This window comes from Alosa pseudoharengus, unplaced genomic scaffold, assembly GCF_046254945.1.
Source record: "Alosa pseudoharengus isolate Yale_2024_CS ecotype anadromous, Long Island Sound unplaced genomic scaffold, YU_APseudo_1.1 YU_APseudo_1.1_scf_12, whole genome shotgun sequence".
Lineage (NCBI taxonomy): Eukaryota > Metazoa > Chordata > Actinopteri > Clupeiformes > Clupeidae > Alosa > Alosa pseudoharengus.
Window position 1 is genome coordinate 32,822,484 of NW_027468587.1, and position 22,500 is coordinate 32,844,983.

General features: G+C 51.5%; 1 protein-coding gene across 1 annotated transcript in view; it reads right to left on the bottom strand.

Moving 5' to 3' along the window:
* Nucleotides 1–22,500, bottom strand: part of vps13b (vacuolar protein sorting 13 homolog B) — a 330,552-nt gene that overhangs the window by 72,069 nt on the left and 235,983 nt on the right. The window contains exons 36-37 of the mRNA XM_076281294.1: nt 3,820–4,609; nt 2,161–2,391 (exon numbers count right to left, since the gene is read on the bottom strand). Of these exons, the coding sequence (XP_076137409.1) occupies nt 2,161–2,391; nt 3,820–4,609 (1,021 nt within the window). The remainder of the gene's footprint in view (nt 1–2,160; nt 2,392–3,819; nt 4,610–22,500) is intronic.

A 22,500-nucleotide genomic window follows, 5' to 3' on the forward strand; every position in this document is an offset into this window, starting at 1 on the left:
TGTGTGTGTGAGACAGTAAGTCTGGTTGATGCTCTGCAGCGTTGTTCCAAAGGGCAAAAATATCACCATTACTAACAGTACCTATAAAAAGCACACATTATGCATCTGTAGTGATACATATGTTGCATATGTAATTGTCCTATTATGTTGTAATATGCGTCATTAGACAGCAAACATGCAGTGGGTTGTGACAGGGAGAGATGTGGAGAGCTTTATTAGTCTATGCCTCCCATCCCTCTCTTCCTCTCCTGCTCTCTCTCTCTCTCCCTCTCTCTCTAACTCAAGTGTTTATGCACACATACAGCAGAGCGAGCCCTGCGTGACCTTACAGTGAGAGGAGGAAATTACAGTGTGTACATCCGCCATTGGGCACATCCAAATGTACACACACACTGTACGAGCAGGGCTGTGGGGCGTGCGTGAGTTAGAGCATGTGTGAGAGTCTGTCCTTGTGTGTGTGTGTGTGTGTGTGTGTGTGTGTGTGTGTGTGTGTGTGTGTGTGTGTGTGTGTGTGTGTGTGTGAGTCTGTCCTTGTGTGTGAGTGTGTGTGTGTGTGTGTGTGTGAGAGAGAAACAGTAATGAGTTAGTGTATCTGTGTGTATCCATATGTGATCATATCTTGTCTGCAAAATCCTACTGAGTGAACGAGCGAAGCGTGGGACTTGTTTGTGAGTGTACTAGTGTGTAGCCACACCCGAGTGAGTGTCACAATATGTGTGTGCTGTGTTTTTAATGAATGAGCGCGCTAAGTGTGTGATCATGTAATTTTATAATAATCTATTTGGGCACTGTGCACTGAGCTGAGTAATGTGTGAGTGTGTGTGTGTGTGTGTGTGTGTGATAATAGACCCATGACTAACATGTGCGTGCCTGTGTGTGGAAGCTGCTACAGAGTGCAGCATTGTGTGAGCCCATATGGACAGAGACATCAGGCCTGTCCCCAGCCTCCTGTTGACCTGTGGAACGGATGTGGGCTTGAGCATCCGTCCCACTGCCCATAGCCAAACACACACGCACACACAGACACACACACACAGCCAGATTTCCCATCTGCATCGCAGGTATACCCATTAAATCCTCGTAGACACGTCTGGCACTGAGATCTCAAACAAACACCCACGCGCACACACGCTAACCTTATAAAAGGCCGTGGCTAAAGGGATAGCATGGCGAGCCAATCATTGTCACTACTAAAACGCAGCTTTGAAACACACACAGTCTTTCTCCTGCTCATCCAGAACTATTCCTGGGAGTTCAGTGTCCCTCTCAGTGAGAGAGAAAGACACACAGAGAGAAAAAAGACTTGGAGAAAGAGAGAGAGAGAGAGAGAGAGAGAGAGAGAGAGAGAGAGAGAGAGAGAGAGAGAGAGAGAGAGAGAGAGATACAAAGCCCGGGAAAAAAGGGAGAAGAATGAGGAGAGGGAAGGAGAGATAGAGAGTGAGGGATAGAGAGAACGGTGCCTCCGCAGTGGGCCGGGCCTGGTCAGGGTAGGGCAGGGCCGAGTAGGTTGACCCACGGGCTGGGAGGTCGGGTGGGTTTTGGGGGCGGAAGAAAGGCCCATTGACGGGTGAAGGGGATTGTGGGTAAGGTAGCTCTGGGGAGGGGAGGTTAAGTGGAGAGGCTCTCCGCTTCCTGCCGCACACAGACGCTTGCTGCACTCTGGCGTCCCTCTCAGGGACGGTCACACTCACTCACCAGAACACACACTTCCTCTGACAGCAGTCACACAAAGGCTACTGTACTCTCTCTCACACACACACACACATACTCTCTCTCACACACACTCACTCAGGGAGAGTCACACTCACTCACCAAAACACACACTTCCTCTGACAGTAGTCACAGAAAGGTTACTGTACTCATACACACACACACACACACACACACACACACACACACACACACACACACACACACACACACACACACACACACACACACACACACACACACACACACACAACACAGGGATGGTTGTACTCGCCCACCAGAAAACACTCACTTCCTCTGACACCTACCACACAAAGATTACTGTACTCACACACAGTCCACAGGGGCTGCCGCATCACTGAGAGGAGGATTATGTGAGGGCAGGGAGTGGAGAGACAGAGGGTGTGTGTGTGTGTGTGTGTGTGTGTGTGTGTGTGTGAGTGGGGTGAAAGGGACGGAGACAGAGAACAATGAGGGAATGATAGAGGACATAGACTGTGTGTGTGTGTGTGTGAGTGATGAGTGTGTCTTCATATACAGTACCTGGGCCATTGAGAAAGTCTTTGATCTGTAGGGTGAGCAGAGGAGGGGGGATCCCTGTGCGGCTGTCTGCTTCCCCTGCTACCGTCTGCAGCCAGAACACACTGTAGTCCAGGGCCTCCGGAAGACTCTTCCCTTGGTCTGGAGAGAGAGAGAGAGAGAGAGAGAGAGAATGAGAGAGAGAGAGAAGGACAGATGAGATGAATAGACACTGTGCAGACAACTTACATCAGACAGCTGTACAAGCTGTGTCTAAGGAAGTCTTTTAAATTCTTTTAAATGAGTGAAACTCTGCCAGTGTGTGTTGCTAGTCTGTAATGACTTCTCAGTAATGGAAAATGTGGAATGCGGCCCATTAAATCTGCTCAGGTCAATGCCCATAGGTCTTCAGCGTAACATAAGGATGTGAATGAAGTGAAACGCATGTAGACTAAGAGAAGTTCTAAGTCGGTTTCTTACTGCCACAATGGTTCTTGAAGAGATAGAAGAAACTAGCCTCGCAGTTATCATTCCAAAACACACTGTGAACTAGGGCTGTCAATCGATTAAAAAAAAAAATCGAATTAATTACATACTCTGTGATTAATTAATCTAAATTAATCGCATATATAATTTTTGCTGAGAAAGTATTTTAAATATGTAAATTCTAATGAATCTTTGAACAATCAGCATTAGTGACATTAGTGACAAGTTCAAAAACTCTTTTATTATTATTTTCACTGTTCAAATAATGGCCATAATAATCTATGATATGAGCTAATATGCTGAGGAAATAAATTCAAATGTGCTTCGGGAAGAAGTTTTTTTCACATACAAGGCATTTCAGGCCACAGATATAACCTAGGGGACACAATGAAAATAAATGAACACTCCCCTCAATGTCGACACTATTTCTTTCCATTGATGTGCGACTTTAGAGTATGCAAATTCCTTGCTGCAGACATTGCAGAGGACTTTATTTTAATCAACACTTTATTTTTATCAACACCATCAGGCCGTTTTTTAAAAGTAAATGTTCCAATCAATGATCTAGGCCAGTGGTTTTCATAGTGGGGGCTGCGAGGGGGTGCCAGGGGGGCCTCAGCAAGTTGGAAGGAAAAATAAAAGCAACAAATAAATACATTTGAAAAATTTAAAATATACCTATGTTATATTACTATGAGGGTTGTTATACAATGCCATTATAATAATGTGACGCATATCTGAACATATTTCCAATGATAATGACAATGATGGCTCTCATATAGCAGAAAGCCTCAAATTAAATTTTTACACACTGTATGCTCCATCGCGATGTGGTTGTGGCTAAAATAGAACATCTCACGCTTCTGATGCATTTACATGACTCCATCAGTCAGCCCCTCCTCACTCACTCTCTGTCTCTCTCTTTATCTCTCTCACCTGTGCACTTGTAGCTTCATCTCACCTGTGCACTTGTAGCTTCATCTCACCTGTGCACTTGTAACTTCTTCTCTCTCTCACCTGTGCACTTGTAACTTCTTCTCTCTCTCACCTGTGCACTTGTAGCTTCTTCTCCCTCTCACCTGTGCACTTGTAGCTTCATCTCACCTGTGCACTTGTAGCTGGGCGCCACGCCCTTGAGGGTGACGTCGAAGACGGAGAGCTCCAGCCTCTGCTTGCGGTGGTGGCAGGAGAGCAGGGCGGAGGGCTGGAACACCTGCAGGTAGAGCAGCGGCTCCAGCAGGCCGTCGCCAGCGCCCCTGCGCCCGGGCTGCCGCACCACCGTCACCCCCAGGGCCTGCCGCGCCGACGAGCGACTGGGCGTCCCCAGGCTCTCCAGGGACAGCAGCCCGCCCGCCGACGAGGAGCGTCCCGTCACCGACGCCTGGGGGACGTTGCTGTTCAGGAGGTCGTCCGCCGTCAGTGCGGAGAGGTCAGAGGTCATGGCAGCAGCGGCGGCGGCCGCAGGGGGCGGAGGGGGGGAGGACGGGTCAGGAGTGTGGTCGCCATCGGGCATGTTCAGGGCACTCTTGCCAGGGCGGTTGGCGGTGGCGGTGGGGCTGGTGCTGTCGGAGGCGGCAGTGGACGCGGGCTTGGGCACGCGGGCCGAGGCGTAGGTCATGAGCACCACACGGCCGGCGGTCAGGAAGATGTCAAAGGGGATGAAGCTGAGGTTCTTGGTGATGGTGGGCTGGTGTGAGGGCCGGGCCAGGCGGTGGTGGCTGGCGCCGCTCTGCTGCTCGATCTGGACGATGCGCAGGCGGGCGCTGTCGCTGCCGAAGCCGCTGTCCTGGGCACCGCCGCCTCCACCTCCGCCGCCTCCAGCACTGGACCGAGACACACTCTCTGCCGGGCCGGGAGCGAAGGACATCGTGTTGTGCTGCTCCTGACCACGCACCTGTAACGAACACACACACACACACAGCAATTAAGAAATGTTATTCACACATGAATGTCATTAGATTACTATATTTACTGGACTAAGACTCTACATCATGAGAGTCATGCGTACAGTATAGTATGCTACATATTAGCGATATAATATACAGGGATATGTGAAATGTCACAACAGGCAGCAACAGCTGGAAAGTACAGGCTATAACTGCTATTTCTGTGCTGTCAAGTTGGCTGAAAATCCAGTCACCATCCTCTGAGACAATAAAGCTGAACTTCAATGCAGTGTCCATGAGGGCAACCTCTGTTCCAGATCCTGCCTGTGCCAAACACAGCAAAGAGCACGACTTCTGACACACAAGCCAGAGGTCTCTGTGGTGATATGACTGATATTACGCATAATTTAAGAGTCCCCTCTTAAAGCCGGCTCTGCACCCAGGACAGGAACAAAGGGAGCTGTATGTGTCCCCTCAGTCCAACATAAGGTGCACCGCGTCTGCTGTAAGGCGCAGATAGTCGGCTCGTGAGTCCAAACGTCATGGGTGTAAGAGTTCATACGTTAAACCTACGAGAGTGCTGGGGTTTAATGGCCTACGTAACCTCGGACTCTGCCACGGAGAGCGAATATAAAATAAGCGCTTTCCGCCACGACGCTAAAGCCACGTAATGCCTTTGTTAACATGGGCGCCGGCTTTGTGATGACATCCGCTGAGTGATTCCACGCCCGTTACGCCAAGTGTTTTTAGTGTCGAGCGTTTCCTCATTGCAACATGGCATGCCAACTCAGAGTATTAGCAGGTGTTTGCGTGTGTGTGTGTGTGTGTGTGTGTGTGTGTGTGTGTGTGTGGGAAGGGGGTGGGGGGGGGGGGTAGTGGCAATACTGAATGTCAAGCACATCTTTAATTTAGAAATTGCCCACTTATTAAACTCACAAACATGCTTCCTCAGAGGTGCTCATTAATCAATTTTCTGTAACAGTGAACAACAAGACGTCCTTTTCAGGCATCTTTTGTGCAGCCCCCTGACTCTTTGGACTGACCACTGCTGTCCACCCTTTACAGAAGCGTTACCACTGGTCCTCAGGAGCGGGAGGCTGTGAGTGGTAGTAATGGATTTAGGCCTGGGGTTGAAAGTCCAAACACATGAGTGAGAAATGCTCCGTTTGCCTCCGTGTGACTGAGCTCCTGTCTGGCTGAGACGGAGCTGTGCAGCAGCACATTTGATTTCCCCGTCCTGCCACGGATGCGTCCACACTCCACTCATCTCTTCACATCTCTCCAGCATGTGCTGTGGCTTAGCTCCTCTGTTCAGCATGGGGACACTACTGCATACTACTACTGCTGCTGCTGCTGCTGCTATATGCTCAACACACCCAGACTCCCCTCTGCCTCCAACTGATCCGTTCTACTCCCAATGTACTCATGTATATGTTTGTATGTGTGTGTATGTTTATGTGTGTGTGTGTGTGTGTGTGTGAGTGAGTGAGTGAGTGAGTGAGTGAGTGAGTGAGTGAGTGAGTGAGTGAGTGAGTGAGTGAGTGAGTGAGTGAGTGAGTGAGTGAGTGAGTGAGTGAGTGAGTGAGTGAGTGAGTGAGTGAGTGAGTGAGTGAGTGAGTGAGTGAGTGAGTGAGTGAGTGAGAGAGTGAGTGAGTGAGTGAGTGAGTGAGTGAGAGAGAGAGAGAGAGAGAGACAGTAAGTGAGAGAGAGAGAGATTATGCTTGCTGAATGAGTGAATGTGTGTGTGTGGGCATGCTGTGTGTATGTGTGTGTGTGTGTGTGTGCGTGTGTTTGTATGAGACTGCATGCTGAGTGAGTGAATGTGTGCCTATGTGTGTTTGTGTACTCAGTGTGTGCGCGTGTGTGTGTGTTGAGTGTGAGTGTGCAGTGGCACAGATACTGTTTCAGACCTCCGGGCACGGACTCGGCACTCTGGCAGTGGATAAAACAGAATGCTTCACTTATTAGATATTTCCTACTCTAAACAGTGTCATCAAAGGCTAAAAACAAGAGGCCTGTCGAAGTGGTGAGGAGGCTGGAAAAAAAGGAGGTGGATCGAGAGAGAGAATGAGAAAAAGAAAAAAAAAAAGAACGAAAGAACAGCAAACGCAGAGGTTCTGCCAGAAGCCCTCTCCTTTCCAACATAATGGGTTTGGGATGTGCGGCTTTTTATTCTGGGGACCCTGGCGTTCTCTTTTTTTTGTCTGCGGACGAGGACTTAGCAAGCTAAGATTTTCCGAGTGGCCCGGGAGGAAGCGGGTCTGCAGAGCACTCCTGCATGCGCCTCCATGTGTCTCGCGTTAGGCCACAACATCCACTGTGGTGTGTGTGTGTGTGTGTGTGTGTGTGTGTGTGTGTGTGTGTGTGTGTGTGTGCATGTGTCTCCGTGTGTGTATTTGGAGATGGGGGTGGGGGGCAATCCAAAAAAGGTATCTGGTGGAGGCAAACATCCACCCACCTCCACCACCCCCCTCCCAAATCCAGCTCCAGCGGTGGAAAAAGGGGACAAATAAGCAGCGCAGCTGCCGGGGGAGAGTAGCCCTGTGCTGGGGGAGAAACCGCCAGCTCTAACCCCCCCCCCTCCTCTCCTCTCTCCACTCCACTCCTCCCCTCTCCTCTCCTCTCCACTCCTCTCCTGTCCTCTCTCCTCTCTACTCCACTCCTCTCCACTCCTCTCCACTCCTCTCCTCTCCCCTCCTCTCCTCTCTACTCCACTCCACTCCACTCCACTCCACTCCTCTCAGAACCCTACACCCTCCCCTCCCCACTCCACCCTTCCCCTGGAGCTTAAGTGCTACGGATGCAGACGCAATTACAGAGTAATACAAAGAGTTCGGCGCTCCTTCCCCCCTCTCTCTCTCTCTCTCTCTCTCTCTCTCTCTCTCTCTCTCTCGCTCGCTCTCTGGGCAATTTATACGAGACAAAGAAGTCCTCCATCAAACTGATGAATCGCCACTTAAGCACGGGATGCTTTGAAATGAACACGAGAGAGAGAGAGACGAAGAAAAAGCCACTTTTGGGGATAAAAGCTGCTGGAAACGAATTAGCGCAATTTAAAGGCAGATTGCGCTCCGTGCTCAATATTTCAAGGCCCGGCGGCTTGGTGGAAGCCGGGGGCATGAAAGGGCCGGTCCAACAGAGCCAGGCATGAATAACGGCCTGCGTGGTTCAAATGAAGTCGTAAAATAATCCCCTCCTGAATTATAATGCGCAGTGGGCATGACATCCACAGGCACTTGCGTGAGGACATGCTGAATGGAGACTCACACTTTGCCTTCAGCCGGCACACGCACATACATTCTCACTCACACACACACACACACACACACACTCTCAAACAGAGGGATAAGGTGGCCAACACACAGACGCACACGGAAGGATTAAGTGGCCAATACAGACACACACACACACACACACACACACACACACACTCTCTCTCTCTCTCTTTCTCACACACACACACACACACACACACACACACACACAGGGATGAAGTGGCCAACACAAATACACAGCCAAATGTTCAGGGCTGTCTCTCGCACACATTCATGTCAAAACCACATACTTGTATGTGTGCTCACAGACACACGCACACATATTCCTCTTACAAATATGCATCCGCACACGCACATACGCTTACAAACACTTTCATTGTTACACCAAATTCCTTTTGCTCTCTCTCTCACACACACACACACAAACACAAACACAGACACAGACACACATACACACACATACATACAGGCGCACAACCACTTACACACTTGCAAAAGCACACACATTTTATTGGCTGCATGCCCTCACACTCACTCTCTCATCCTCAATGTTAAGGTGCTTCTGGTAGACTAGAGTGCTGCACAGATTCTGACCATTCTTCATCCACTGACCGGCGGTGATAAATCCACACCCCCCACCACACACACCAGCACAAATCCTATTTTCCAGCCATTACTCTGGACCAGAGCAGATCGGACCAGAGCAGACCCCGCACCCCCCACTGCCACTGAAGCATCCCCTCCAGCTCCCTCGTCCGCACTGCGCCGCACCGCTCCCCATCCACCCCCGTGGCCAATCATGAGCTCATCCCTGCAGCTACGTGCAGAGCAGACTGGAGCAGGAGCAGGAGCAGGAGCAGGAGCAGGAGCAGGAGGCGCGCGGCGTGGAGCGTGGAGCTCACAGCACAGCGTGGCGTGGCAGGACAACGAGGGACCGCTGGAAAAAAACACAGCCCAGTAGGAACGTGTGAAAGTGCCACCCACATTCAGGGCGTCAGGCACATCTGGGCACATCTGCCTGACATTTAACCCAGTTCAGCCTGTGTGTGTGTGTGTGTGTGTGCATGTTTGTGTGTGTGTGTGTGCATGTTTGTGTGTGTGTGTGAGTGTCTCTCTCTGTGTGTGTGTGCGTGTGTGTGTGTGCGTGTGTGTGTGCGTGTGTGTGTGTGTGTGTGTGTGTGTGTGTGTGTGTGTGTGTGTGTGTGTGTGCGTGTGAGTGTGTGTTTGTGTGAAAAACAGGGAGAACAACAAAGCACAATTGAGAGAGAAGCATGAAGGGAAAGTTGTGTACAGACAAGAAACCACAGATCAAAGTGGAGAGAAAATGTGCAAAGACAATAGGAAAGAGGAATAAAGAGTGACAGAGCAAGAGGAACAGACAGAGAGAAAGAGAGAGAGAGAGAGAGAGAGAGAGAGTAAATGGGTGAGTGAGTATGTGTGTGTGTGTGTGTGTGTGTGTGTGTGTGTGTGTGTGTGTGTGTGTGTGTGTGTGTGTTTCCTGCGGCTCCCTCACACTGTGGCTGGCGTCCAGTTGATGCTGCCGTTAGCTCATGGCCACGCATGCCACCCATAGCTAGGCAGTCATCTCTGGGCGGTCGGACACGCCTGCTGTTTTTACTGCGCCACGCTCCATTTGAGGCCGACCGCGCTCGCCACGCATCACACGCCCCCGCCCCCCCTTTCTGAGCGCGCTCACATTGCGTGCTGGCTGCCGTTTGAAGGCTGGGGGGGGGGGGAACATCTTATCGTTGTCTCCCTCAGCTGCGCCGGACAGTGCGAGCAGTCACCGGGCAACACTAAACAAATACAAACGACAGCATCGCCAGGCACTTAGTGTTTCAGAGAGATGGAGGGAGAGAGAGAGGGAGAGAGGAAGAAAGAGAGAATGAGTGAGAGAGACATGTCTCTGTGTCCCATATGTATGGAGCAACAGTGTGTTGCTCACTCTCTCTCTCTGTGTGTGCGTGTGTGTGTGTGTGTGTGTGTGTGTGTGCGTGTGATGTCTTGACAAACTGACAGGCTTTGTAGGTGGTGAGGGTGACGTCAGTGGGGTATCATTTAGTGCTGTCGTCGTTGGAGAGGTGACTGCTAGGCCACAATGGGACACTCAGTGTGTGTGTGTGTGTGTGTGTGTGTGTGTGTGTGTGTGTGTGTGTGTGTGTGTGTGTGTGTGTGTGTGTGTCGGGGCCAGTGACTTTGTTAGCAGAGGAGGACGTCGCCGCAGGAGAGGAAGTTATTGAAGTGACATCATCTCCAGTGGGAGAGGGGTCATTTCATTTAGCCTCACGCTAAAGACAACAGCACAGAGGAAGAGAGGGAGACAGGGAGAGGAGGAGAGATAGAGAGAGAAGGAGAGAGAGAAAGAGAAGGAGAAGGAGGGAGGCAGAAGAGGTGACAACGACATATAGGTTTACTGCTGAGTGAGGGAGATGGCTTTGTTTGGACCAATGAGAAGAAAAAAGAGGTGGACACAGAAAGGGAGGGAGGGAAACATCAGCGCCAGGCAGAGAGCACTGGACAAAGACACAAACAATGGAGAGATAGAGAGAACACCACCAGAAGAACAACACACACACAATGGAGAGATAGAGAGAACACCACCAGAAGAACAACACACACACAATGGAGATAGAGAGAACACCACCAGAAGAACAACACACACACAATGGAGAGATAGAGAGAACACCACCAGAAGAACAACACACACACAATGGAGAGATAGAGAGAACACCACCAGAAGAACAACACACACACAATGGAGAGATAGAGAGAACACCACCAGAAGAACAACACACACACAATGGAGAGATAGAGAGAACACCACCAGAAGAACAACACACACACAATGGAGAGATAGAGAGAACACCACCAGAAGAACAACACACACACAATGGAGAGATAGAGAGAACACCACCAGAAGAACAACACACACACAATGGAGAGATAGAGAGAACACCACCAGAAGAACAACACACACACACTGAGAGAAAACATGTGAGGCAGAGCTGCAGAGAGACGCAGAGATGACGAGTGTGTGAGTGTGTGTGTGTGTGTGTGTGTGTGTGTGTGTGTGTGTGTGTGTGTGTGAGTATGTGTGTGTGTGTGTGTGTGTATAAGCGATCAGAACAAACAGGGAGCTGGCTGGAGGAGCAGAGTGTCAGTGGGGGGGCAGTGATGACCTCAGATGTGGGAAGAGCCCCCGCCGGGCAAACAGGACAGAGATGAGCCAAGCAGAGGCTGCTACGGGAATCCGCCTGACCAAACACTGCCCTGGCAACCGTCTCCACCAACCCTGGCCTGCGTGAGCCCGTCAGTGGGCACAGAGCACACTGGCACGGGGGGGGGTGGTTGGGGGGGGGGGGACTGTCTCTCTCGCTCTCCCTCACTCTCAGCACGCTTTACCCATAAGTGGCACATGTGGATGTAGATGCGATGGCAAGGGCAGAGTCCACATGTCAGAACTGCAAACACAGCAGGACTCAAACCAACTCAAGCCCTCTCTGAAGGAAGAAAACCCCCCCAAAAAAATAAGCGAACGCCATTAAAAGCCGCAATTCATTTTCGAATGTTCTGGCGGAGGCGGGGTAGGGTGGGGTGGGGGGTGGTGGGGGAGCTGTGGAGCTGGAATTTATGATATGAAGTCATTTTTGCTTTTGAGTGCTTTAGAGTGGCCCCCGGCATCAAAGGAGGAGGAGGAGGAGGAGGAGGAAGAAGGGGGGGTGATGAAGAGGAGTGGAGGGTTTGGGGGGGGGCTCGTATTAGCAAGCTGAACTCTGCTCTGGTAACAAAGGCAACCTGCTCTGTACTCGTGCTGAACCACAACAAAGGCAGGGAGAGGCGGGTCACGACCCGGGCCAGCGCCAGGGAGCAGCGCGGTTCACAGCGACTGTCAGCAGAACCACGCGGCCCGGCGCCAGCTGCGCTGGGACACAGTACAGAGACACGGACCCCAGAACACACTCTCTGAACCCGCACCCTCCAGCCCCACCCCACTATGTGTCAGAGACCGAGGGAGAGAGGGAGGGAGAGAGAGAGAGGGAGAGAGAGAGAGAGAGAAGGAGAGAGATAGAGTGAAAGAGAGAGCAAGATTAGAGAAGAATGAAGCTAGATAGTGAGAGATGGTGAGAGACCTAGGATGAGATGGAGGCAAGGAGAGAGGGAAAGAGAGGAAGAGAGGGTGAGAGGAAAGAGGGTGAGAGGAAAGGAGAGAGCAATGGGTGAGTGACAGAATGAGAGAGAAAGAGAGAGGAGGCCTTGAGAAGACAGCCCTGCGTCTGTCTCCTGCTGTTTGTGTGCGTAGTTCCGGCACGCTGTGCAGGAATGGGACTAATAACCAAATCCTAATATTTTCCTGACGTGTCAAGGCTTTGCTTTTGTTCGCTGATGCCACAGTTGGACAGGGAATACAAAACATCCGATGACAGTAATAATTTGAGCATGTCCACATTCCCTAGGCCTTTGGTCAGTTGCCCCCCCCCCTTCCTCTCTCTCTTTCTCTCTCTTTCCTCTCTGTCATTCTCTATTCGTCTTTCTCTCCCTCAATATGGCCTTCCGTTCTGAGAACACGTCAGACGCTCAGGATCCAAACCGCTCTGTCTTTCTGTCAGGGCATGGGGAGAGACTGCATGAAGGAATGAGAGAGAGAGGGAGGCGAATAAAAAGAGGGAGAGGGGGATGAGAATGAGAAGAAAGCGTGGAAGAAAAAGAGAACGAGAAAGCAATGGACGAGAAAGTACGAAGGAACTAAGGAAAAGAAAAAGAAATTAAAGAACGAGTGGAGAGAGGGATAGAGGGGAGAGATGGAGAAAGAAGAGAGGAGAAGAAGGGAAAGGAGAGGAAAAAGGGAAAGAGAAGAAAGACTGAGCGAGCGAGCACAACAACCCAAAAAAAGAGGGCCCCGTTGTTTGCTCATGTGTTGTGCGGTTTGGCAGGAGCGGCGGTGGCGAAACAAAGGCAGGATGATAAAACCTGCAGCCGTAAAAGTGAGGGGAAGAGATGGCAGCGCACACAGCCCTGAGCCCTGAGCCCTGAGACTGAGCCCTGAGTCAGAGCAGAGCAGAGCTCTCTGTGGGAGCACCAGCACACCAGGCCAGATCAGCCCCCCCCACACATACGCATACGCACACACACATACGCAAACACACACGCATGCATGAGCACACACACGCACGCATGAGCACCCACACACACGCGCGCGCGTGCACACACACACACACACACACACACACGCACACACACACACACACACACACGCACACACACACACACACGCGCACACGCACACACACACACACGCACACACACACACACACACACACACACACACGCAAACACACGCGCACACACTCACGCACACATGCACACACACACACACAGAGGAGCAAAGGAGAGAGGCAGAGAGGAGAGGAGAAGAGCAGAGAATGAGATGAGAAAAAAGAAGATAGGAGGAAGAGAAGAGCAGGCAGACACAGAGGAAAGAAGAGAGGAGAGAGAGGGGACGAGAGGAAGTGAACACCAGGGGACACCCAGCGGTCCAGGGCAGAAAGGGACAGGAGACAATTAACACTCCTGCACTAAACCATCGGCTCACTTTGTCACTTCGGAGGAGAGACGAGAAGGACATGGAGAAAGGGAGAGGAGAGGAGAGCCAGGGCAGACTCAGCAGCATGGACACAGGAGAGGAGAGGAGGACATGAGACGGAAGAGGAGAGCAGGAAGGTAGGGAAGAGGGGTAAAAAGGAGAGGAAAGAGGAGAGAAAAGAGAAGAGAGAAAGGGAGAGAAGAGAGGAAGGGAAGAGAGGGAAAGAGAAGAGAAGAGGAAAGAGCAGGAGAGCAGGCAGCAGCATGGACCCCCCCCACCCCCCCCACACACACACACCCCATCCGCTGCAAAAGCACTTGGCCCTGTGGGCGGCCTTGGGTTGATTACAAACATTGTTGCCGCACAGAACAAGCAGCAAAATTAAAACAAAATTGGGAAAAGCAGAAAAGATGGGTCTGCTCAATGTCAGAGGAGACCCCCCCCCCCCCCCCCCCCCGCCCCATGCCGTGGCGGAGCAGCGCTGCAGAGCCAGGGGAGGCAGGATCTCCCATGATCCTCTCTGGAAGTCTGGAGACATGCTCGGTACCTCGCTCCTTCCCCTCTACCCATCCTGTTCCTGATGGCAAATGGCCCCTGTGGTTCTAATTGTGGTGAGTCAGGAAGGATCATAAAGTTAGTCTATGCAGACCAAACTACAAGCCACAAAACAAATCTCATGTACCCCGATGCAGTTTTTACGTTCCCTGCATCAGTTGATTCGAATTACACAGCATGTCTGATGTGTGTTGTGCATGGCGGACCTCTGAACAAAGCCCGTTTACTATCCCCGTGCCTTTGTGAACTGGCTCGCAGGAGTTGTAGCATGCATTACAAGCCTGTGTTAAAATGTCGTCTCGGGGCAAAAATTAGCCAAAACATTGCGAGCTTTTGCGAAAAACACAAAAATAGGGACCGAAAATTAGTTTGGTCTGCTCGAGGTATTTCAATATGATATAGAGATAATTCAAACCATTTCTCCCGATTTTGTGGGTCCCCATAAACACTTGGCGCAGAAATGACCATCTTCATTGCAGAGGGGCAGTGACTGAATTTTTACATGCAATCTGGCCGATCCCAGACTCTATACGGCATAGATATCACATTATAAAGAAGCAGAAGTAATAAAATCAAATATGAAAAGCTTCAGATACAGTATCGCAAGAGCAAATCCAGATGGCGGGCGTTGGGAGGGATTTTTTCTGGCAGCGTCGACGGCCCATTTATATACACGATTCCATGCCCCCGTCCAAACGAAACCCTAGTCTGCTGCCATTGCACACATTTTTGGGAGACAATGAAGCTATCTCATCCATGCCGCCGAGACCCAGATGAATCCAGAGGTGCAAGGGAGAAAAAGGGTGGAGGTGTGGTGGGGTGGTGGGGGACAGATTTAATTGCACAGACTCAGGCCCGGGTGTTAAGGACGGTCTCATTTTCCAGCGAGAGAGACAGAGCAGCCGCGGGGAAGGAGACAAAGGGTGAGAGAGAAAGAGAGAGAGAGAGAAAGAGAGAGTGAGAGAGGGAGAGAGAGAGAGAGAGAGAAAACAACTGGCTCCTATTAGCAAAGCCCATTCATATTTAGGTTTCAAATTTGTGTCTGGGTAATTTTCTAATCTAATATCCAGTGTGCAGTGTTTACACATGCCGGCGGTCCCACGGAGAGGTGGGCTCTGGCAGAGATGTTGACACTCAAGGGTTTGGAAGACACAAGAAGGGGAGGATGTCAGCAGAGAGGGGTCCTGGCATTAGCCCTCCCCACGCATGGCGCACCAGAGCCCACTGAAAAATAGCAGACAAGCAACTGGGGACGGGGCTTCAAAGGGCCGACCGTGCATGCATTACGACGCAGGCAGGAGGACCTTCAGCTTTGGGTTACCAAGCCCAAATGACTTATTAACTTGTCGGCAAAAGCGTTGTGAAATTGGGGAAACAACAGGGGTGGGGGGGGTGAAGGTGGGGGTGGGGGTGGTGGTGATGGAGGATATGGAGCTGACTTTTGACAAACAACATAAAGGAGTCTTGACAATGCTTTGGGTTTTGTGTTTTTGGTGACTCCCCACCAAAACGGCAGATGTCTGTGACTTCAAACGGGAACGCGCTCTCCCCATTAGGTCATGGAATGCCTGTTCCCCGCACCCGCGCGGCAGTTCCGCAGCTCTGCTTTAGTTACGAGGACTGAGAAACAGCAACGCAAGATGGTGTTGGGATGTGGGGCCGTGTGTGTGTGTGTGTGTGTGTGTGTGTGTGTGTGTGTGTGTGTGTGTGTGTGTGTGTGTGTGTGTGTGTGTGTGTGTGTGTGTGTGTGTGGGGGGGGGGTGTTAAAGTTGAACTGAAGGTTAGAACCGGAGCAAGGATGGGTCTCGAGAGTGCCCTGCGTTCTCGCGCCGAGAAACTGTTATGATTCGGCCGCTTGGACCCCCGGGAGGGAGATACGGTGGAGATGAGAGCGAAGCGCTCTTTTGGCAAACGCCTTGTTTAGAGGAACAGAATTAGAAGAAGAGGAGAAGAAGAAACAATCCTCCTCTAATTCAGGCCTGGACGCGCGCCCAACACTGATGGATGACAGGGGGAGTTTAAAGTGATAAAGTGCTGGCTGGAGAGGTGCTAAAATTACTGTTCCTGAAATGAGGACCAGCAATCAGTTAACACTGACAGGCACGATAAGATGGATAACCCTGTAACAAGTCTCCATAATAGCCCCTCCTTGGTGTGCTTAATAACACACCGATGGGCCCCCTGGTTTACACGAGCCCAATAGGATCTCTGGAGTTGATTCAGGCCTTCACGTGGACAGATCAACACACATCTCACCTTGATTGGTACTGTAGGTCAGTCTCCTGAGGGGGGCAGAGTAACCTTGTTCTGCACTTCCGCTGCAAACAAGTGGAGAACAGGGCCGTGGCCGCGGGGTCAGTCATGGTGATACCGTAACAGCCAGAGGGGAAGAGGAAGTCACATCTCAGTCATCATTTTTAAGTGGGCAGACGGCTCGGAGAGTGGGAGAGGCCGGCGGGAGGGTAACCCAAGCCTGGCGAGGCGGAGAAACGCACACCCGGCTACATTCATTCACCTGTTATTGTAAAAGCGCGAGCTCTGCTTACACAGGTGGAAGGTGTTTTTTTTTGTGCTGCTCTGCTCCGGCTTGCCTTTCGCTGCATGAGCAAGGGCTCGGGCAATCAAACCAAACACGCCGCTGCTGAGTGGCTTTGGCCCGACAGAGTTTTTGTGTTTGACTGCTCCCTCGAGCCGGTGACCCCATTTCCCCCCTCGGCCCGGGAGGAGAGAGGAAGGTGGGGGGTGGGCAACACCCCGCCACACGCCTCCCCCTCCTCACCTGAGCCCCGTAACCAGAGCCGAGGGGTCACGGCGGGGTCCGCGCCTCTCCTCAAAGGCTGCGTTTGTTTCCCCTCTAACACGATTTCAGGCTCGCCGATTTTATCTGGAGTTTCACGCCAATTTTGACAAACCGATACGAGCAGGCGATTCAGCTGCTACTGATCTCAAACAGATCGGGTTACCGGGGTGAACTGGAGAATGCGCCACTCCAGTGCCCTGAGAGGGGGTCCGGGGGCCGAGCGATCTGCCGCTGGGGGTCGGGGGTAAGGTGAACTGTTTTGACTGCCTGTCAATTAACAGTTGATTTTCGTACGAGGGGTCACTGAGCACCTTTTCAGGAGAGGTGGAGGAGGGGGGGGGGTGGGAGGTTAGGAGACGAAACGGGAATGTTTCAAAAGATACGGTTTCATAACAGAGAAGGGGGCAGGGCAACTCGGACATGGCCCTCGAAAATGTGAAGATATTGCAAAGACAAACTGAAGCAATTGACTTACTCACCATAGGAGTGTTGAGGAATTGCAGGAGATCAAGTGGCGAGATGGCGAGGGCATATTTATTATTGCACTGTACAGTGGAAGGGTGTTGGGGGGTGTCGGAAAAAACACAGAGGACTCGTGCAGCAACTATCGGGGGCCTGTAAGCGATAGGTCTCTTGGAGAGGGTTAACAGGCACCTCAGCGTCAGCTCCGACCTCCTCATTCCTACCTGCGCCCTTGATAAGCGCTGCCAACTCCTCCAGGTGCCTCTCTAGAATGTTCTCTGAGGCCTGGTTATCTAACAAGCCACAGACGTCTCAGACAGATGTTGAGCTGAAGTTCAAATACAGAGTTAAAGATCGAGCTGAAGTGCAGGCTCAAGATTCTTTAGAACAAATCTTGTAAGTTGTGTAGTCGTCGAGGCGAGCGAGAGGCGAAGAATTTACTCGTTTGGTGCTCTTGCGCCCTCCCCCTCTCCCGTGCTTGCGTGACCTTTGACCCCCGAGGGCAGGGGCTGGGGTAGGCAGCTGACCCCAGAATCCATTACAGGTTGATGGGGCTTAAAGAGCTTGAGCTCTCAATCTACACAAACACGGCACACACGGTTAGAATTCGGGGAATGCAACGGGGATGGAAGTAATATGGTTTGCTTTCAGCTGCGGAATGCCACGAATCGTGACAACACACATATGAGTCCAGAGCCTGGCTGCAAGTTCTATGGAAAGTTTTTTTTGTCTATGGTAAGGGGCATATTAATCCTGGGCACTGAGCTTTGCGGCAAAGGGGGGTGGGGGGTGGGGGTTCTGAGTGGGGGACAAGACTTGGCCAATCTGCATGCGTCACACCAGCTAACACACAAACACAGATTAACTCCTTCGCTCAGACATGAAACTGATGATAAACCACAGACAAGCCAAAAGAAGGGAAAATAGTCGACTGCAAACAAATGCTCTTGCTAATAACAACAACTCTATGAAGGGAAACACACAGAAAGAATGGACTGATGAATCACACAGACACAGACACACACAGAAACATACACAGAAACACACACACACACACTGCAGTTTCGGAGTAATGGGAGGGGAAATTTGTTCTCACTTGAGCAGCACCTCTGCCGCTCTGTGGCGCTGGGGATTGCGTGAGATTGCGGCGCTCTCCACTCCAGGGCCATATGTGGAGGACTACTAGGAGGTAAGACCATAATCTCCACACTGTCATGTTACATCTGCCTTCATCTGACTGAAGGCCACTGCTGACAGGGCGCCAGGCCTGGGAAGAGCACGGTGTATGTGTGCGTGTGTGTGAGTGTCTGTGTGTGTGTGTGTGTGTGTGTGTGTGTGAGTGTGTGTGTGTGTGTGCCCGGGAACGGCAGAGGCCTTTCCACAGCGCTGGGTGAGGCAATGAACTGCACCATTGCTAGTGCCGTGAGAGATCTTCTTCAGATGGTCGTTCCTGATGGCAGCCCAGGTTCATTGGGTGTATGTATGTGTATATGTGTGTGTGGTGTGTGTGTGTGTGTGTGTGTGTGTGTGTGTGTGTGTGTGTGTGTGTGTGTGTGTGTGTGTGTGTGTGTGTGCGTGTGTGTGTGTGTGTGTGTGTGTGAGATTTCCGCTAGCATTGGGCGAGCCAGTTAGTGCACGACTGCTTGTGCCGTGAGAGAACTGATTCAAGCGCTCCTAACGCTGGGAGGCCAGAGAGCAGGGAGCCGTGCCCGTCCAACTCCACAGTGTGCCTGTGTGGGGGCTACAAAGCACTAATGCCTCATTGCCTTTGATGCCCTGCTAAAGTGCAGAGAACAAAATGTGCTGCTCTAAACTATGAGACTGTTTTTCTAGGGATGTCATACATATGGGTATTTCCCAGCGCTCTCTCTCTCTCTCTCTCTCTCTCTCTCTCTCACAGTCCCTCACTCACTCGTTCCATTCCCCCTTCTCCTCTCCTCTGCTGCCCGGGCCTCAGGTTGGCCATAGCTGAGATGTTTGGGAAAGCGTGTCACTGTGGCAGCGTGTTGGCTGCCTGTGAGTTCTCCCGGCCAAGCTCCACTTCCCACTACACACAACCACAGGCACAGTGCGGACGGCTTCTGCCATAAGACAGTTTGGCACTTTCATTAGCCTCTGCCACTGGGCATAGAGTTTTGCATTTCGATTAGACTGCCACTGGGCATAGAGTTTTGCATTTCGATTAGACTGCCACTGGGCATAGAGTTTTGCATTTCGATTAGCCTCTGCCATTGGGAATAGGTTTTGGCATTTCGGCCAACCTCTGCCACAGAGTTTGGCAGTGCAGATGGCCTCTGCCATGCGGCATAGAATGTGGCAACATGGTCGGCCCCTGCCATCAGGCACAGATGGGGCATTTGGGATGGCCTGTGCTCTAAGGCCCAGGCACAGATGGGGCATTTGGGATGGCCTGTGCTCTAAGGCCCAGGCACAGATGGGGCATTTGGGATGGCCTGTGCTCTAAGGCCTAGGCACAGATGGGGCATTTGGGATGGCCTGTGCTCTAAGGCCCAGGCATGAGGCAGCGCATTTTTGCGAGTAGAAAGCAGAACAGGCTGGGGCTTATTAGCGTTAAAGCACTCCACTCCACTGAGACAAACTAAGGGTGGCAATCTACTCTTAAACAATCAGGCATCAAAACCAAACCCACATCACACACACACATGCGCGCCGCGCGCGCACACACACACACGCACGCACGCACGCACGCACGCACGCACGCACGCACACACACACACACACACACACACACACACACACACACACACACACACACACACACACACACACACACACACACACACACACACACACACACACACACACGCACACGCACACGCACACGCACACGCACACGCACACGCGCACACGCACACGTACACAAAAGCATACACACCACTCAAAACTGTGTTGTCAGCTGTTCACAAAACAGTCACAAAGAAGTCCCACTGGCAGTAAATGAAAAGACTGGGGACTTCAAACGGGGAGAAAGTTCCAGTAGGAATGTGGGGTCCATGTGTAAGTCCCAGGCCGTCGGAGAGCAAGAGAGCTTGGGGGGGGGGGGGGTGGTGAGGGACGAGCGCGGGTACAACACTGATGACAGAACCCAGGATGGAGTCACCAAATGGAGTTATTCATAGCACCAGGCTTTCCCCCCGCACTCTGGGAACAGACCTCTTTAACCATGAAACGCGGAGCATGGAATGCCTATTGTTGCAGGGTCCTAGTAAAATGATACAGTAAGGTATTAGTTATCCCAGGGCTGTGTGTGTGGGTGTGTGTGTGCATGTGTGTGTGTGTGTGTTTTCTCTGCTGTCTGCTGGATGTTAAGTGTATGCGGGAGCAGAGCGGGACAGGTACGGGTCGGGGACAGGACCGGGGGTGGGGTGGGGGGGGGGGGGGGGGGGGTCGGTTGGGGGATTCGGACCGGACGAGACGCAGTGAGGGACCCTGACAGGTCGTCAGTGACGCGCGGTGAGCCGCCGGTGCGGTGCTGTCAGAGCGCCGGCTTTGAAGTCGGGGAGACGCGGTCCAGTCCTGGTGCACCGGGGGCCCTGTGCACCGATTGACAAGGATCGCTGAGATTAATCATTAGCGCGTGGGGGGGGGGGGGGACGGACTCATCAACAGGAATCAGAACCGGACACTTGGCAGGATGTCCACTGCAGAGTTGCAGCAGGTCTGTTTCAGTGGGAGAGACCTAGATATGCCTCTGGTCACGCCACAGAGAGAGAGAGAGAGAGAGAGAGAGAGAGAGAGAGAGAGAGAGAGAAAGAGAAAGAGATAGAAAGAGAGAGAGAGAGAGAGACAGTGTGTGTGGGTGTGTGTGTGTGTGATAGAGAGAGACAGACAGACAGACTCTTTAAATTCAATGACTCAAGCCCTGCACGCTTTGGGGCCGACCAGTTGTTCCACTGAAACGTCCATCTGAGCGCGCGCTGTCTGCAGGCAGCTGGATAAACTGGACAGCCTGACAGGTCCTTATTGTGCAGATTGAGATTGGCTGCTTAAGAGCCCAGGGTCCAGGATGATCTGCCCACACACACACACAAACACACATGCACACAATGCCCGTGGTGTGGGAGAGCTGCTAGGGATGAGCTGCCCACACACACACTCTGCTGGCAGTGTGGGAGAGCTCTTAGGGATGATTTGCCCACACACACACACTGCCCGTGGTGTGGGATAGCTGGCAGCGATGCCAAGAAGTGGCAGCGGAATGACTGGCATGTCTGCAGGGCTCACGGGCCTCAGGGAAAGATGATGACAGCTGGGCCTGGTGGTCCTCCAGCAGATGTCCCAGCATGCCCTTGGGCTTTGTGTGGATGTGTGTGGCGCAAATTTTGTGGACTAACTCAGTTGCTGAGATTAACATGCAGACAGACAGAAAGACAGACACACACACACACACACACACACACACACACACACACACACACACACACACACGTATAGCCACATGGGTCTCAAGGTCTCAAGAAAGCTGCAGTGGAGAAACAGGTTGACAGAGAAAAAAAAATGAGGGAGAAAGAAAGACGGAAATAAAGAAAATAAAAAACGTGAATGACAAAAGAAGACAGAGAGAGAGAGAAAGATCACATCAATGCCAGCACTCGTTCGTTCAAAACAAACTCATTAGAGAGCAATAAAAGCCAGCTGTCAGCGGAGGCTGCTTCACAGCACAGCATAGCACAACACAACAAAACACAACACAACACAACACAACACAACACAACACAACACAACACAACACAACGCAACGCAACACAACGCAACGCAACGCAACGAAACACAACACAACACAACACAACACAACACATCACATCACAATACAACACATCACAGCAAAACACAACAGAGCACAACACAGCACAACACAAGGCAACACAACACAACACAACACAACACAACTTCCACAGACTAACAACACACACAGCGTTGCTGACTTCGGCTCAACACTGTGTTAGCTGGCCTCGGAAGCTCATCACCTCCATAATCATCAGACAGCATAGATCTGCTGGAGGATGGCTCCATTCAGTAATCCTCTCCTCTCTCCAGTAAAGTTGTGGGGATTAACTGCCCCAAGTTTGCTTGACTATGCATGTAGAACTGTGAGGAACTCCATAATGCATGGGATAATATAGTAATATGGAAAACGCACAGCTCCCCACTATATCCCCACTATACACCGACTGATATATACTGACATCTAGAACAGCTATATTA